This window comes from Nuphar pumila, chromosome 10 (assembly GCF_984573655.1).
Source record: "Nuphar pumila chromosome 10, dmNupPumi1.hap1.1, whole genome shotgun sequence".
Lineage (NCBI taxonomy): Eukaryota > Viridiplantae > Streptophyta > Magnoliopsida > Nymphaeales > Nymphaeaceae > Nuphar > Nuphar pumila.
This window is the reverse complement of record NC_143258.1, coordinates 117,845,178-117,863,806: the sequence shown is the minus strand read 5'-3', so window position 1 is coordinate 117,863,806 and position 18,629 is coordinate 117,845,178. Positions and strand designations below refer to the sequence as shown.

Sequence of the window (18,629 nt, the reverse complement as noted above, 5' to 3'; positions counted from 1 at the left end):
AAAGAAAAAGAAACACAAAAGTAAGAGGTGAGATTAAATAGAGAGAAAAAAAGGAGAGATCTCCAGGAGTCGTCAATTCTTTTTTTCATTCATTAACACTTCCATTATGTGTATCGAAGACTATTAAAAACTAGCATTGACAAGTTTAAAATCTGGATAAACAATACCTGACCGCTTGATAATTAGAAAGAACAAAAAGTTTATGAGCAGCATTGGTTCGCACTGTTCATCTAGACCCTTTAAACTATGCTTCAAATGTTGCAATTAACAAGGTGAGTTACCAAAATTCATGATCACACACATAGTACCTTTAAATATGCCTCAAAGGATAGGCCTACGACCTCACAAGTTGGAAGTTACAGAGTAATGCAAACCTGCAGATTTTCCTTTTTGTTTATTCAGGTACAAAGAGCCAGTTATCTTACCATGCATCGGATAAGGGGCCAGTTTATTCCACGGAAAAAAGGATGTTGCTTGATTTCATTAGCACCGCCATTTGATCCTAAACGGTTTATAGGATCTCTGTGCAATAAGCGATGAATTAATTGCCTTGCTTCAAGGCTCACCTGAGAAGAAATAAATCCTATTAAATACATCTTACCTAAATCTTCAAAAGTTTAAGCAATGCCAATAGAAGAAAAAGAAAAAGAAAAAGAAAAAGAAGAGTTTCCAAATAACCACCGACTAGCAGTTCACATCAAAAGAACATAACAATTTGAACAAAAGTCAAAACTCCATAACAAATCCTAGTCAATGATCAGATAGAAATCATATAGCTACAGTAAAGTTCATGAACGAGGCTAGCGTAATCTTTTCATTCAAAGCATTGATATCTTTTAATTTGTTATCTATGGATTTTCTTGTAACCCACTACACAAATAGTGAACTAGAACACAAGACCTCACGGTTGAGCCCCAAAGCTAATACAACCACTTTGATTAGCCTTATAGTATGAACCTAAATTGTCATTCCTAAACATGAAATGCAGATGCACGAACTGAGAGTTACTAACAGTTTTGAAATTAATTGTGCTTTTTTAAGTTGAGTTGTTAATAGAACACACAAGTTTAACATTTCTAGGATAAAAGGAAAAAGTAAATGAGTTTACTGAGCAGGTTCGTCTCTGGTCCTACTGGTTTTCAATAACTGTTTTGTCAAACCAAATAAAAATTAGTAAGTGTCCACACACACACATACACGATAGATAATACAATTTGTTGCATTACTGGATATGGAGAAAAATAGACTAAATACTGGCAGTCTACAGCTCACAGGTCATGGTTGTGGCCAGAAGTAGAGAAACTGGCAACCACAGTTTCATGAACATTTAAACAAGGAAGCAATTCATCATTTTCCTGTTTAACATCACTGACCAAGAGGAATTTGAATTCTGAAACACTGCAGTTTCAGTGGATAATTTCCATTAACTGCAAAATTTCAAACTTGCGAACCTTTCAGAAAACAAGCAAGAGACTAGAAAAAAAATCTCTTTCCTTCAGAGTTTGTTTATGAAATCAAAGGAAGACAGACTATTCTTTTGTTAAATTCAGAAAGGCAAGCTGACAACTTTGAGCACGTTAGCTAAAAGAACCAAAACTCACAATCCATGCTACTTGCAAAACACTTGGAAAAACCACTTTCATTAAAAAAAGTTTCTAAATAGTACAAAATTCAAATATCTTAAGAAATATCCGTTACAAAACCCAAAAACGTCCAAGATGCGAGCTAAGAATAGGAAAAAAGAAATCTTGAAGTCATATTGTCATCGCCCATGGTGTACCTAATCATCACCTGTACCCATAGAATGGGTTAGTTTCGCTAAAAACTAATAGGTGCACAAGAGAGACTACAGGAAACAGAATTAAGAGCATTTAATTCAGCATGCTAAGCAGTTTAAAGCAGATATGCAGTTAAACAGATAAGCAGTACAACTGTCAAAATGCAGGATGACGATTCATTTGATTGTAAGCTGTGAACTACCACACAACAAACAAGTCTCATGACCCATCAACCAATGTGAATAGACTTTATGTTTCGATAATTCTTGGCCTGCGGGTATGATCAGACAAATCGTAGAAACAACTGAGACTAGTTCGGGCGTCTGTTATTCTATGTATTTTCAATAACCCGAATAACTAGTTGAGTCCGCTCCTAAGGGGATGGCTTTAGCAGAGAGAGGATTCCCCAAAAGCAGGTACTTGGCAACTGATGCATCCAACTTCTGTAGAAGTTCATGGGATCTACCACCTAGGATAATGTCTAGTAATCCCTTCCCATAACTCTAATGACTAGAGAGGTCGGATCTTTGCCCGTGGGGTGGTTGTTAACAACCTGTCCATTGGAGTTTTGTACCAATCCATCCTCCCTTGACAGAAACACAAGGGCGAATGAGTGTGTCAGGTGTAAATTAACTGACGACTCAGTCTATATTTACAGCATTGTGCATTTAGCACTGTTCGAGGTCGCACGACCGTCTCATGCGATCATCGTAGTACTAGCGTGTAGTGCACGACTACAAGTACTCTAGGATGAAAGGGGTATAGTTCCTCAATAGGAGCCTCAACAAAAGTGTTTCACAAAGATGTAATGTTTCTCAAACTTTACTTTTGACATTCTTTATCTTTTGAAACAGCCAACAACTTATGTCTGAAAAGAAGTCGTCATCATCCTCATCGTGTATATATCTGACCCGATCTATTTATGTAATGGATCGGGTCCAGACCCAGTTCATGTATAATGTAAATTAACACTCTATTAAGAGGTATTTTCGTACCCAAGTGTTTTACACACTTATTATTAATAGAATGAGAGGGCAGTCACGATAGACTGAACCCCCTTTCCTCTCTCTCTCTCTCTCTCCCCTCTCTCTGTCGATGATAGGGTTTCTTTCTTTCATGGTATCAGAGCGTGAATCTGGGAGTGAAGGACTGCCAACGTGAATCTGCGTGGATCTCAAAGCAGCGTGAATCTGGGAGTGAAGGGCTGCCAGCGTGAATCTGCTTTGATCTATCAGCAGCGTGAATCTGCTTTGATCTATCAACAACGTGGATCTCAAAGCAGCGTGAATCTGGGAGTGAAGGGATGCCAGCGTGAATCTGTGTGGATCTATCAGCGTGAGTCTATTAGCGTGAATCTGGGTGGATCTATCAGCGTAAATCTGGAAACGTTAAGTACAGGTTCCCCTTTCCTTTATGAAAAACTCGATCTTCTTTCTATCTGTGATTCTCTTTCTTTCTGTGATTCTGTGAAAAACTCGACATCTGTGATTCCTTTCTTTCTTGATCTGTGATTCTGTGAAAGACTCGACAGCTATGATTCTGTGAGAAACTCGACTTGGTTAGAAACATGAATCTGCGTGGATTTCATTTCAGATCATATGATGTTTTTCTTTTTTTTTAATCCCTGTTGTTTCCCTGTTGTTTTTCGTTGGTTCTAAAAAGAATTGCCTGCTGAGTATCACCTGCTAATCACTGTTACTTTCTCGCTTGCCATCTGTTTTTCCTCATCTTAAAATATTTATGTTTCCGTTGGTTCTGAAAAGAACTGTCTGCCGAGTATCCCCTGCTAGTCACTGTTGGTTCTGGTCTCGTTGGTTCTGTCAGCCGAGTACTCTGACTGGTCGAGTGTTCTGTCATCATCTACATATATATTAGCCGAGCAGTGTTCTGTTAGCCGAGCCCTCTGTTTTTTGTTTTTCATACCTAAGTGTCAGTTCAAACATATTCATCAAATGGATTTTACTCACGGGCAATCATGTCTGTCCTCAAGTTTTCTCGGTCAACTAGTCTCTGAAAAACTGAATAACTGCAACTTCTTAACCTGGAAAAGACACATCATCCTGTTTATAAAGAGTCAGGACCTCTCTGGTCATCTGGATGGATCGGTCCCACCGCCTCCAGAATTCCTTTCGCAAAAAAAGGCGGACGATAAAGGAGAACAATTTGTTGTTCTTCACAAGAATCCAGAATATGTTGCTTGGATGAAGAGGGATCCATCGCTAGTGGCATACATCACTTCAACCCTCTCACAGGAGGTCCTTATTGCTCTTCTTGATGATTGTTCGGCAAAGGAACTGTGGGATACGTTAGTTCAAACATATTCACAAATTTCTGAGGCAAGAATTATGTTTCTTAAGCGAGAATTTCAAATGCTGAAGAAAGATTCCATGTCTATTATGGAATACCTGAATAAAATGAAAGGCATCACAGATCACCTGGCCGTTGTTGGGTGTCTTGTCAGTGAAAAAGATAAAGTACAACAAATCTTGAGTGGATTGGGGCCAGACTATCATGTTATGACGACAACCTTACTATGTTTACCAGAACTTCCAAAGTTTGAAGATCTTCGTGCGAAATTATTGCAATATGAGATGAATCTGAAAGGATCCTCTAAAGACTCTCATGGGAATTCCGGAACACAAGATGTGCTGGCTATGGGAATGAGTTATGGTCGACGACGAGGAAGTTCTTTTCGAGGAAAAGGAGGCCAAGGGAGAAATAAATATGGAGGTCGTGGCATACTTCCAACACCCAATATCCAGGGACAAAGACCCATTCCCACCTGCTTCCTATGCAACAAGAAAGGGCACATTAAGGCAAATTGTTGGTTTAATCCTCAAAACAAAGGGAAAGCTCCATAAGTAGGAAGGATGGAGAAGTAAAAGAGTTGTTGTTGGCAGCCTTGGCAGGATTGAATATGAAGCAAAATGACAAAGGAATTTGGTATGTCGACTCCGGAGCAGCTACTCATGTTACGGGTGATGTAGGTAAACTTTTGACTCTTACACCTTATGTTGGAAAGAATAGCATAGTCACAGGAGATGGATCCCATCATGCAATCTCACATACTGGAAATGCCATCATACACATGTCAAAGTCCTCTCTTAAACTTCCAAGTGTCATCCATGCTCCTAATATTCAAAAGAACATTGTTTCTGTCTCAAAACTTGTTGATGATGCTAATGTTTCAGTTGAATTTACTCTCTCTTCTGTTTATGTCAAGGATCTTCGCACGAGGAGGACATTCACTGAAGGAAAACGATGGGGCAACATGTACATCTTTCAAGAAGATCCTTCCTCCATTCATTCCAACTATTCATCCTTGAAGCCTCACCAACGTCAAGTTTTTTATTTTGATTTTATATTTACTGTTTCTGAAAGTAATAAGCCAAGACTTTGGCATAGTCGTCTTGGCCATTGTGGTCGTCATTTCATTGAAAAACTTGTCCTGAATAATCTTTATTCCTAAGTCCAGTCTGAGTTCAGAAGTCGTTGATACAAAATGTTCTAGTTGTCATTTATGTAAGAGTCATGCTTTACCTTTTGCTTCCATTAATAAAAGAGCTTCAAGGCCATTTGAGGTCATTTGTTTAGATGTCTGGGGTCCTGCCCCAATTACTTCTTTTTCTGGCAGTAAATACTATCTTATTTTCATTGATAGTTACTCACGTTATACTTGGATATTTTTTATGAAGCACAAATCAGAAGTCTTTGGATTGTTCCAGAAATTTCACTCTTTTGTTCAAAATCATTTCTCTACCAACATTCTTAATTTCCAGTGTGATGGAGGAGGTGAATTCTCCTCGAGTGACTTTGTTAATTTTCTTCAACATAATGGGATAAAGAGAAGAGTGTTTTGCCCTCATACACCTCAACAAAATGGGATTGCTGAGAGGAAGCATCGACATATTGTTGAGACTGCAATGAGCATGATGCACGGGAGCAATCTCCCTGTATCATTATGGATTGAGGCCTTCCACTCCACAATTCATGTGATAAATCCATTGCCCATGAGTATTTTAGAAAATAAGTCACCATACTTCTCTCTTTTTGGCACACAACCTGATTATCATGAATTACGTGTGTTTGGGTCTGTTTGTTATGTTCACATTGACAACTCACTCAGGCACAAGTTCCAAGATAAGGCTTTAAAATGCAGGTTTATAGGATATGCAGAAGATTACAAAGGGTACAAGTGTTATGATCCCCTGAGTAAGAGTGTCAAAATATCAAGGAATGTTATTTTCGATGAAATGAACTTTGCTGATCAGGATACTAATTCAACTACGGTGGATACTGATAACTCAAGCTCCAGCATTGAGGTATACTACCCATGGTTAAATTCAGAACTCTTCTCCAATGGTAAAGTAGACTGTCCAGAAAATTTCAGTCAGAAGGAGTCACATGAGGATTCAGCCAATGAGACTCAAACGGAGGAAACTGTTACATATGACTTGGAGCCAACAAGGTATAAGGGTATTGTGTACACCCGGCGAGAGAAAGAGCCCTCATTCATTCCTTGTACGAATATGGATCCATCTGGATCATCCGCTTCGCAGCAAATGGATATCAGAAGATCCTCACGGATTCGACATCCGCTTGACAGGTGGGTAAGTTATAAAATTTTTTCATTGGATTTTCAGTTATTCTTGACATCCATAAGTAAAGAGGATGAGCCTCTCATGTTTTATCAAGCTGCGAGCTCTAGAAGATGGGTAGAAGCAATGAATGAAGAAATGGAGGCCTTATATGAATGTGGGACATGGGAGATTGTACCTAGACCACTGAACAAAAATGTTGTTGGGTCAAAATGGGTGTACAAGATAAAGTATAAACCAGATGGGAGCATCGAAAGGTACAAGGCTCGACTTGTAGCCAAGGGATTCACACAAGAGGAAGGCCAAGACTTTGATGAAACTTTTAGTCCTGTAGTTAAAATGGGGACCATTCGCATTGTGTTGAGTCTAGCCATTAAACATGGATGGATATTGAGCCAGCTGGATGTAAAAAATGCTTTTCTGCACGGGGATTTAAAAGAAGAGGTCTATATGGAACAACCTACTGGATATGCAGAACGAGACGCCAAAAAATATGTATGCAAATTAAAGAGAGCACTCTATGGTTTGAAACAAGCTTCTCGTTCCTGGTTCAACAGTTTTTCTCTAGAAATACAACGACATGGCTTCTCTCGGTCTCTTCTGGATCACTCATTATTTATTCACAATGAACAAGAAGTCACTACTCTTCTGTTGATATATGTAGATGACATCATCATCACAGGGAATTGTAAAAGTCACATTGAGCAGGTGAAGAAGTTATTAAATCAGAGATTTAAGATGAAAGATTTGGGAGAGCTGCGATATTTTCTTGGGGTAGAAGTTGATAACAGAAATGATACACTTACCCTTACTCAACACAAATATACGTTGGACATTCTCGGCAGAGCAGGCATGACAGATTGTAAGCCGTTAACAACTCCAAGTGTCATTCATCAAAAATTGAGTCCACAAGAAGGGGATATATATGGAGATCCCACTAAGTATCGCAGTTTAGTTGGCATGTTGCAATACCTGACTTTTACTAGACCCGACATAGTATATTCGGTTAATCAGGTATCCCAGTTTATGCATGAACCTCGTATGTCACATATGGAGGCGGTCAAACGTATACTTCGCTACCTAAAGGGTACAGTTGGTGATGGGCTGGTATACAAAAAAAAAGAATTAGATCCAGGCGGGGGCCATGAGATCGTCACTTATGCTGATGCTGATTGGGCGGGTGATCCAGACGAACGACGATCAGTATCCGGTTATTGCAGCTTCATTGGGCTAAACTTGGTATCCTGGAGCAGTAGAAAACAAAAGGCGGTTGCTAGATCAAGCACTGAGGCTGAATACAGATCAATGGCCACTGCCATGGTCGAGGGTACATGGATAAGACATCTCCTGACAGAAATGGGAGGACCGATTGCTCGGTCACTGTTGTTGTGTAACAATCAAAGTGCCATCAACATGTCATTCAATCCCATTCACCATAGTCGAGCAAAGCACATTGAAATAGATCAACATTTTATTAGGAAAAAGGTTGAAGACAAATAGATTGAGCCTATGTATGTGCCAACTGAAGAACAAGTTGCTGACATCCTCACTAAAGGGTTGACAAAGGATAAATTTTGGTTTCTAAAGAACAAGTTGTTCATGGTCTAACACCATGCACAACTTGAGGGAGGCTAAAAAGAAGTCGTCATCATCCTCATTGTGTATATATCTGACCCGATCCATTTATGTAATGGATCGGGTCCAAGCCCAGTTCATGTATAATGTAAATTAACACTCTATTAAGGGCTATTTTCGTACCCTAGTGTTTTACACACTTATTATTAATAGAATGAGAGGGTAGTCACCATAGACTGAACCCCCTTTCCTCTGGAATCTCTCTTTCTCTCGATGATAGGGTTTCTTTTTTTCAATGTCAACATTTGGCATGCGATTTTCTAGAATCTCATCCGCTATCGGGGTATCTACATGTCTTGCATGACTCGATACCGGACTCGATAAATGGGATACGGGTTTCTCAACAGAACTCCCGCTAAGAAATTCGCTCAAGCCCCAATTCGGGGTTACCCAAGATATATCGGATAGACGAACAGAACCAGCCAATCACATCCTTCCAAATACTTCGATTTGGGCAATCTTTGATGCTTTTGTGCAGCTCCCTGAATTCTCAAGTCTACTTTGCAGGACTGCTCACTCGAAAAGCTAGGATCCCTGCTAGGGATCCCTCTCTTTAGACGAGGATGTATCGTTAAGCTCCTGACTCAACTCTTGTCGTAAGAGGAAGAGCGGTAAATGCCTCTTGCATCCACCACGGGGATGCCTTTATAGCACATGCAATGAGTGAAAACGTGAGCGTCATCTGCAATGGCAAGGCAATAACGAAACATTTGCAAAAGCAGAAGCTTGGGCGCAAAGCGCAGCGACAAAGTAAAGACTGATAGAAAGTAAAGGACAAGGATCGCGAAACCGCGTCCTTGAGTTAAAAGCGTACTCGTATAAATATATATATGCATATATATTTATTTAATTGTCCTTTTTAGTTAATTGAACTCAATTCAATTGTCCAAGTCCTCCGTACAATCTTCCCCTACCTTGGGGAGTTGCAAGCTTGCTGGCGTCTGCGGGTGTAGGCGATTGATGGCTCGAGCCGCGGAGCGCGAGCGGGATCCGTCGTACGAGCTGCAAAAGCGACGATCTTAGCAAGCTAATACCAAAAGTAGAAGGTCAAGGGCACTGCCACTGTCCTGACCAATAGAGGATGCAGGGAGGGGCTCGACCTCCCCTGTTGTCAAAGAGAGCAGGGAGGGGCTCCCCCCCCCCTACCGTAACAAGGAGCAGGGAGGGGCTCGACCCCCTCCCCTGCCTACAAGGGTGCAGAGAGGGGCTCGACCCCTCCCCTGCAACCAGAGGGCACCGAGAGGGGGCTCGGCCCCTCCCTTACCAAACACGACGCAGGGAAGGGGCTCGGCCCCTCCCTCACTAAAAGGAGTCGCAGGGAGGGGGGCTTTGCCCCTCCCCTGCGATTTAGGGCAACAGGGAGGCGGCTCAGTCCCCTCCCTGCGCAATGAAGAGGTGAGGGAGAAAGAGAGACAGAAAGAAAGGGAGAAGAGGTGTACCTAGGGGTCGCCGGCGTGCGAGCATCGCCGGAGAGGAGCTTGTCGGAGGGGGTCGTCGGTGGCGGTGATGTTGTCGGCGCGAAGAAACGAGAGGGACAGAGTCGGGGACGAGAGAGAGAGAGAGAGACGAGGGGAAGGAGGTTTCGAAAAACCTCCCCCCTTTGCCTCGCTGTCCTTAAAGGGCGCGAGTGAGGCGGTGCCTCCATTGAGTCCGGGTCCGGATCCGACCCGAATCTAAGTATTTTTTTTCCGGGTTTTACTCTCTCTCTCCCTCTCTCTCTCTCTCTCTCTATATATATATATATACATAGTATGCATATTATAATACATATTATTTGTAGGGGCAATGTTTGCCACCCTTGAGGGTAAGGAATCCCCTAGTGAAAAGGTGTGTGTATATATATATATATATATATATATATATATATATATATATATATATATATATATATATATATATTTCAGTTTTTCTCCATATCTGGCCCTCCGGATGTGATCTACATATTAAGTTCAGTAGAAACTGACCTTTGGATCATGTTTTTATGATGTATTTGTCAGATTTTATGAGGCTTGAAAAATCAACAGCCAACAATTTACCCAATTTTCAAACCTCAAAAAAACATACTTTGTTGAAAAACTATAATCCAAGTGTCAATTCTTACTATTTTGTCCATGCTGAACACATTCATAAAGTCAGATTTGGTCAAAACAACCTTCCCCTATGAGTGGTAACTGGGGGGTTCCTTACCCACGAGGGTAGCAAATGCTATCCCTTATATGTAACAATTAGTTGAATAATGTATACAAACATATTATATACATATTTTTTTATAGAAATATAAAGTAGTCATGACTCAGCTGAGTCAGCTAGTTGACTCGGTGAGTCATGAGTCAACCCATGCCGACTCGAGTTGCGAGTCACTGGGTTCCAAAACTATGATATAAATAACTCTAATATCCCTGAAAGCAAGGGAAATAAATACATAACCAAAGGGTAAATGCTGAATAAGTCACAGAATGAAGGCACAAGAACTGTTAAGCACACAATAGACATTAAGAAGTCAGCACAGCATTAGTATTATATAAAGTGAAATAGTCAAAACATCTTCTCTTACAGGTATGCTACTAGGAAAAGTGAGGTCTTTGTGCAAGATATTGGCAAATGTTTTCTGCCGGTTTTTTCCTCTAAAAGGTGTTCGGCCATAAAGCATCTCAAACAACAAAATACCTGCACGTTCAGAATATAACAAGCTCAGTAAAGAACTAACAGAAATGGCAAAAGCATGAATATCTTAATAATCATTTCTTTTAGAATATGTTCCCCACAGCAACATTTTCCTCATATGATGTACTTGGAAATTAGGAATCTCAATTAATTTAGAGTTCCAAATCATTTGAAAATAATTTGAGATTATAAAAGATGTTAAGAAAAAATAGTTATAGGAAAATTTTAGATATGATGTATAAACCGAGTTATATATATGCATGTGTATAGAGAGAGAGACATCATGAATTGTGTAAATAAAAGACTGGAAGAAATTTAATTGGAATTCAAAGCATAAAATACATCGCACCATATTCACTCCACATCTCTACAACAAAGTGGAGTTGAGAGGAGCATTTTGCTATTGTCAACACTGTTTCAAGGTGCTTTTGATATGCGGTAGTTCTCAATATAGTTTATTCAAAATGTCATCCATGCTCTTAGTAAAATATCACTTTCACACGAAAGCTTTTGGATTGATGCCGGAATCTTCTACGGTTTTTTCTATGCATGCCTTGTTAATTGTAACTAAGCATGAGACACACCGCCCTCGCATGACAGACATGATTAGGCCAATATATAAGGGTGGAATTCAATAGATACCAGAAAAATCAAATTAATGGTCAAAAGATTATTATCCCATGTTAGACCATAGATAATATTGCCTTCGGTACTCTTAACTCTTTTTTTTTCTGCCATACTCTTCTAGACTGGTTTATCTCTTATAATTATCTCAAACAGCCCTATAATTTCTCAAGAACTGTATCTGTACAGTCAGCATGCAGGGAAACATGGGAATAGGATATTATCAAGCATACATTCCAGCTCTTCTTATAGGGAATGAAGATAATGTAAATAAATCTTCAAGGTTAGCACCAACTTATGTGGAACTCTTGAAGAAGATACGCCAGTAACTGCAGTTAAGGGTGTCAACCGATCAGACCTGGTTTGGACCCAGGTGGGTCCAAACCCAGATAGACTTTGAGGTGCAGATCTGGGTCCGGACCGGGATCTGACTGACCCACAATAAGAAAAACTACACCAGGGCAATATAAGGCTTACATGAAGCAGACCCGGCCCATACCCAGTAAAAAAATAAATTTTATCTTTTTATATTGACAATTGCAGATCTTAATCGGAAATCGGGTCAAAACTGGGTCGGGTATGAAATTTCACAAATCATACTAGGCTCCATATACTAATCAGACCCTTTAGGTCTTGACCTGGATTCTAAACGGACCTCCTTCTTTATGACCAAACCCTGACCCTATACATTATGGGTTGGTATGGATTGGGTCCAGGTCCCGACCCATTGACACCACTAACTCCAGTATACTTAAATCTCTCATTATGGAAGCATTTGTAAAGGATTGCTGCTTTTCTTTTTCTTCTTTTAGGGCAGTGGGAGTGTGAGATAACCAAGCTAGGTAATGTCCCAATGGGATTCAAACCCAAGGATTTGGGTTAGGATAGTGCAACTCTATCCAGGTCACCATCTTACTCGACCCACAAAGGATGGTACCAGATAAACATCAAGAATGCTCTTTCGAAGGATATTTTCACAAGGTATATAGAGAATCTCTACCCAGTCCCAGTCTATCCATGCCCATGGTCCAGATTCTTGATTAAGAAAGGGATATATGGCCTTATGCATGGGAGTAGATGTAATATCGCGTATTTTCACACTTAGCTAAATTTGAGATTTTCGAAAATTTGGCTAAGTCTGGGAGAAAAATCGTTTAGAGCTCGATTTTTAGACCAATGTCTCTAAGTCTGGGTTTGGCCCAGGTCCCATCGACAAGGTCATAACGATCCAATCGAAGTGAGATAAAGAGTTTCATTTTTTACTTTTAAATTCAAGCGAAATTCAAGTTATTTTCAGACAAAATTCAGAATTTGATATTCGTGTAATATGTCGTTGGATGCATCTCAGAATTCTGAGCGCAACGATATTTTATTTTACTTGATTCGGGCTACGGTTGGCATAAAAATCGTATTTTTTTAAAAATTGAGCAGTTTGTCGAATTGGATCCGGATTTGGATCGGATTGGATCCAATAGATTTGATCCAAATTAATATGGATCTGGACTCTAACCAAGACACATATTAATCTGGATTTGGTCCAATTCAAAATCTATTTGGGTTTTTGGAGTTGGAGTTGGAGTTGGATCCGGATCCAAATCCAAGTCCAACATTTTTCTAGGTTTAAATTCAATAAAAAACTGTAATTTGGAGTTTAATAAGGTTAATAAGCCTTTTGGGTTAATTTGGCTATTTTTGGAAGCATTTAGATAATTTTAATTAATTAATATTTAATAATTTATTTATTTATTTATATTAATTCTGAATTTTATTTTAGGGCTGAGTAGGACTTCTTAAAAGAGTCCTTATTCTTACTTAAGAGAGGTTAAGAGAGACTTTTAAAAGAATTGAAAAGTTAAAAAAATACCAAATGTGGAAAATGTCAACACAAAGGAATTTTTGAAAAAAAATGGAATCTAGAGAGAGAGTTCCATTTTTTGGAAAATCTCTTTCTCCAGCCCTTTTAGAAAGAGAGGGGGGGGGGGGGGGCGTCACCCCCTCTCACTCTCTTTATTTAAAACAAAAAAAAGAAAGAAAGAAGGGAAAGATAAAGAAAGAGAGAGAGAAAGAGAGGAAGGAGGAAGAAGAATGAGGACCCTCTTCTCCAACCATCCAGCCCCTTTTCCACCATTGCTCCTCATTGTTTTTCATTTTTTACAGTCTTTTCTTTTGGATTCAAGTGAGAAATCGAATGTCGGTTTGATTTTATGCAATATCTTGGATAAAAATCCATGGAAAACGTGTATGTGATGATTTTAAAAAAAAAAGTACATGAATCTTTTCCCATGGTTGTATGCTTGATGTTTCTTTCATCTTTCCATTAAATAAAATTTTGTACGTGATAACAAAATTTTAGTTGGTGGTAGGAGTGATTCTTTTAGAACCCTCTTTGAGGAATATCGATTTTTATGTGGAATCTTATTGTATGCATGTATTTTTCAAAAAAATATGTGTGTAATGGTGTACTTATCGAAACCATTGAATATATATGTATTGTTGAATAAGTATACACAAGTATGCTTGATGTTCATGTTAGATTTTTGAACATGCATATGATTTGATTTGTTTACAATCATATGTGAATGTGAGCATGTTAAAATCTGCATGTTTGAGTCTTAAATCTATAAATACATGTTTGTACAAGCCTGGGAATGTTTACAATGTGTTTCCTTTATGGAAACGTGCATAATACGTGTATAGTTTGTTTTTGAAAAACCAAACTATATTTTAATGGGCTGGTATAGGCCTCACGGTCTGGCCGACAAACCAGTCGGGTTTGGCTCGGCTGGCTAGGTCTGACCAGACCTATGATGCATTGACAGGCCTGCCAAGCCTGGTTGGGCTGAGTCTAGTGATGGTTCTCGCAGGAGAATTTACGAGTTTTTGCCTTTGTTTGCATGTTAAATTGTAAATTAAAGAATTGATTATTAATAAACAAATAAAGATAAAAAAATAGTGTGATATACATTCTGAGATCTCCCATCGTTAGAATGAGAATCTTAGAGTTTTGGTTTTAAGGGACCACGAGGATAAAAAAACTCTATGTGCTTTATTGATTATCCATGAACCCGATATTAAGGTTCTTTCTCCTGGCCACGGTTTTAAGGAGAGTCCGCCACTTTGCCTCAGGATGGTGTGTAGACACAGTTGTTGTTTTGATATACCAAGAAAAGTGACACTTGTTATAACACCCCGAAATCTTAACCCAGATTTTTGAGGATTTTTTTTTTTCAATACAACGTAAACAAGTACTATCATAAGGTTAAGCATTCCTGAACATTACAGTGGGGAGCAAACCAAAATCATTTATTTCATTTCAATATCAATGAAAATTAACATCAGAGTTTCTCGAACTATCCCTGGGACAGTAAATCCAAAATCTCGATCCGATGCCTCATCCCGCAGCCGCTCATAAGCTCTACTTTTTCCCTGAAAATTATATATTTATAGGAATTAGACTACAACTGTCTAAGTAGAAAATACTGTAAATTTTCTTGCAGGTATATCATGTGTCAAATATGTGGTGCGGGTACCGAGTGTGATTTTCAGCATATACAAGAATAAGCAAAGGTCTATGCTACGTCATTCAACAATTTATCAGAATCTAACTGGCAGGTAACATCGTTAGCAACATTTAAATATCTCATAGCCACAAATACAAATTCATGCAATAATTCAGAGGAATACATTTATGACAATTACATAATTCAGGTAAGCATTCATACAATATGATACATCTATTAGCCATAAAACAACATAAATCAGTACCATGAATTACAATTCAAGTAGAACAAGGCATTTAACATGCATTAAAAATTAAATATCACGCATCCACAAAACATATAACAATCAAGAGAACAGATAATATATGCATGATTTAATGCATAGCAGGAAAATGCATGGCTTATGTGTAATGCATGAATCCTCTTATTATCTTTTATTTAAGTTCCCTTTTCCATATGCATACCCTATTAAATGCACACAACTTTAAGTTCATCTTTTTAATTACCATTGCCCGCGGATACACCAAACGGATACAATCTCCGAGGTCAAGTTAGGTTCCCAAGATAGCTTAACACACAATTTGTATTTTATTACTGGGTTTCAAACTTAGCCTTCGACCGATTCACTTTCGGAACATTAGACTTCCACATCTAATGTTGGGACACAAAGAACACCCCACGCCTACAAGTGTCACTTCTTTGGTACCAAAACAACAGTTGTGTCAAACACCACCCCCAGGTAAAGTGGTGGACTCTTCCTAAAACTGTGGCTAGGAGAAAGAACCTTAATATCGGGTTCAGGGGCCAAAAGTAAAGCACATGGAGTTTTTGTATCCTCACAGTCTCCCCAAGACCGAAACTCTAAGATCCTCATTCTCCAGATGAGAGATCCCAGAACGTATATTACAATGTTTTTATTCATTATCTTGTTATTAAAAGCCAATTATTGAGTTTTGTAATTCAGCATGCAAAAGCAAGGCAAAAGCTCGCATCTACCCCTGCGAGAACCATCACGGGACTCCTGCCTCCGGAACCACATAGAACAGTGCAATATAGAACAATAAAATTACAGTTGCAAATCAACATGCAAAATTAATAACATAGGCTTACACATCAGCATGCAACCATAAGCTTGCAAATCAGCATGCGCAACTCTTTACGGTCCACCACCCGTGGCAACAATAGAACAACATAATTAAAACCATAGTATAAATGTGATTTTTGTGATGCATTATAACAATTCAAGAAAGAGCAAACCAAGGTTCAAGGCTCTCCAGGCCTGTGATGATTCATTTAGACCATCGATGCATCGTATGCAAAAAATCATAACAATATGCAATGAGGTCAACATGTTTCCAAATGCACATCCATTCAAACCAATTTAACAATGTGCATGAGTTACCAATGTCATATGCATGTGTTCACCATCCATGTGCAAGTGCTTTCATGTAATCACTTAACACACATGCATTCATCCATAATTCATAAGTACATGAGAACATGTATGCATGATTGTACATGCCAAACACACATCGATTTCATGTATGCACATGTACTTGAAACTGATTCATAAATGCAAGATAATCAAACATGTCCCATAAATGTAGGCACATGAAACTTTTCATTCATAACATATGTTAACATTCACCCACATGAACATAACCCGGACCTAGGAATTGAATTTCAGGGTTGCACACATTCATATCATGTATGCACCTGTACCAAAGCAATAACATCGAATCACATATTCCATATGCACACACAAATGCAATGCCTTATCAATACGCAAATAGACTATTCATAAGCATGTGCTTTCTAAAGGTATATGCATCTTTGCTAAGTGAGATCATGCATAATCTCACATGTATGCGTGCCAAACATACTCCCTTGAATGTGTGTGCATGTGAACAAACCCGTCCAATATGCATATTCATGTTTAAATGAAACATCAACCTTCTAGCATTTGCATGACAACATATTTTGCATGATTTATTGCATCCCCATGACACCGACTAACACAATAAATCAAGAAAAATAATATGAGCCTACATGATTGTCAATATGACAAGATCAAATGAAAATTTGCTACCTGTTAGATGACCAACTAGCTACGTCATGATCTTCAGATCTTCAGTAGTAGTGCTTCATAATAGGAGCATCACTTACAATATGTGTTTGAATCCCATTATTTTCAAGACACATTAATCGACAACACAAACAGGCTCAATAGTTTCACTTAAGTAGAATTTAAGTCTTGCAACAAATTGTATTTGGAAGACTATAATTACAATTCTAGTTTGGTGCAAGCTGGACATTTCATCTTTATTAAGATTTATTTAAATATTTAATTGTCTTCACTAACATTAAATGAACCATGCGACTAATCATATGATTAGATTCTTAGGAATGCACAAGGAGATATCATTGTTACTCACTTTGGGGTTCACACATTCGCACCTCATTCCTATATATACATGACGTAACAAAATTTGAAATTTAACAAGAAAACCGCTAAGCCTGGATTAGCAACCCCCCCCCCCCCTTTTTTTATATACCAGCAATATTGAATATGCTCCAGCACATGAATTTGAACATTCAGTACACAGGATTTGGTTTGTTTCGAATGACCTGTTGTGATATCTAATCCTTTGTTTAGATTTAATAACAATTTCGTAAAGCTTTATGGTAATGCAGTTTTAACTAATAATCAAATTCCTTTCTGCATCGGAAGCATTCCTGTATATGAAACTTACAATTAAACATTCTGAAATTTACGTCAGCAGCTGAAAAATATAGACCGAAGAACAATCAAACAAACCAAGAACAGTCCGTTTATATTTTATTGTTTTCAGTCGTTACCTAATATTAGAGTGACCAACTCAGTGTGCCAACTTAACTTGGTTTAAGTGATCATAAATCCTGGTAGAGTTTCTTAATTAAACCATTACCTTTCAGTAAACTAGTAATGCTTACCACCAGAATGTCACTAATGTGAGAAGCATCAATAAACAACAATTCAGTCAATCACATTATACAAAGAAACGAACAGAACTTAATAGGTCATCAGTCGATAACAGAGTGTAGTAGCAATTTGCATAATCCAAACGGTACCTTAACAGGGAAATTCTATTCAAAAACTTATAAAAATAACAGAAAGAATGGCATGCAACAAGCCCATTGGCGACCGAGCTCAGACTCTAACCCTTCAGTCCGACCATAATAAGTGTATTTATATTTTATTTTTATTTTCAGCAGTCGGAATCCCCAAGTCTATCTATTTGGGATTCCCGACAGCTCTTTAGTCCCGACCATCCCTCCTTAACAGCATACTGAAACCCCTTCAATGCAGAAATCCGAGACAAAAATCACCCCTCCATTACCTCAATCATCGATCCGAAATCCCCAAATCTGTCGATTTGGGGTTTTTGGCACAGCATCCCCCAAGTCTCCCTCTGTTTCGTCGAGTATTTCCAGCAACCACACAATCGGAATAAAAAAAACCCCAAAACAAAATTTTTGTTTCGCTATTCACGGTAACCCACACACACATCGCTCGACATATGGGAACCCTTAAGAAAAGAAACAGGAAATCCTACCTTTTTCCGGCGAGATGGGGGTTGCTACCACGAGAGGAGAGGCCCGCCGGCTTCGACTGCGCCGCCGACGTCGAAGGCTCTGCTGTCGTGCACGGATCGAGAGGGAGAACGAGAAGGCGAGGGAAACAGGGAGAGAAGACCGAGAGGGAAAGAGAGCGAGAGATGAAAAGGGCTCGGGACCCCCCTTTGTAGGAGGTGCGACCCCCGAAAAGGAAGGAGGAGGTGGTTATTGTA

At 39.0% G+C, this 18,629-nt stretch overlaps 1 protein-coding gene across 7 annotated transcripts in view; it reads right to left on the bottom strand.

Annotated features, from left to right (window-relative positions):
- PHOT2 (phototropin 2) overlaps positions 1–18,629 on the bottom strand; it is a 249,196-nt gene that overhangs the window by 33,547 nt on the left and 197,020 nt on the right. For 4 of the 7 annotated variants that reach the window (XM_090019848.1, XM_090019847.1, XM_090019846.1 and 1 more), the window contains 2 exons: positions 10,566–10,678; positions 426–566 (listed from right to left, as the gene is read on the bottom strand). In XM_090019848.1, the coding sequence (XP_089875974.1) occupies positions 426–566; positions 10,566–10,678 (254 nt within the window). Of the gene's footprint in view, positions 1–425; positions 567–10,565; positions 10,679–14,699; positions 14,726–18,629 lie in introns of those variants that run through there. The other 3 variants (XM_090019850.1, XM_090019851.1, XM_090019852.1) reach the window with 3 other exon arrangements.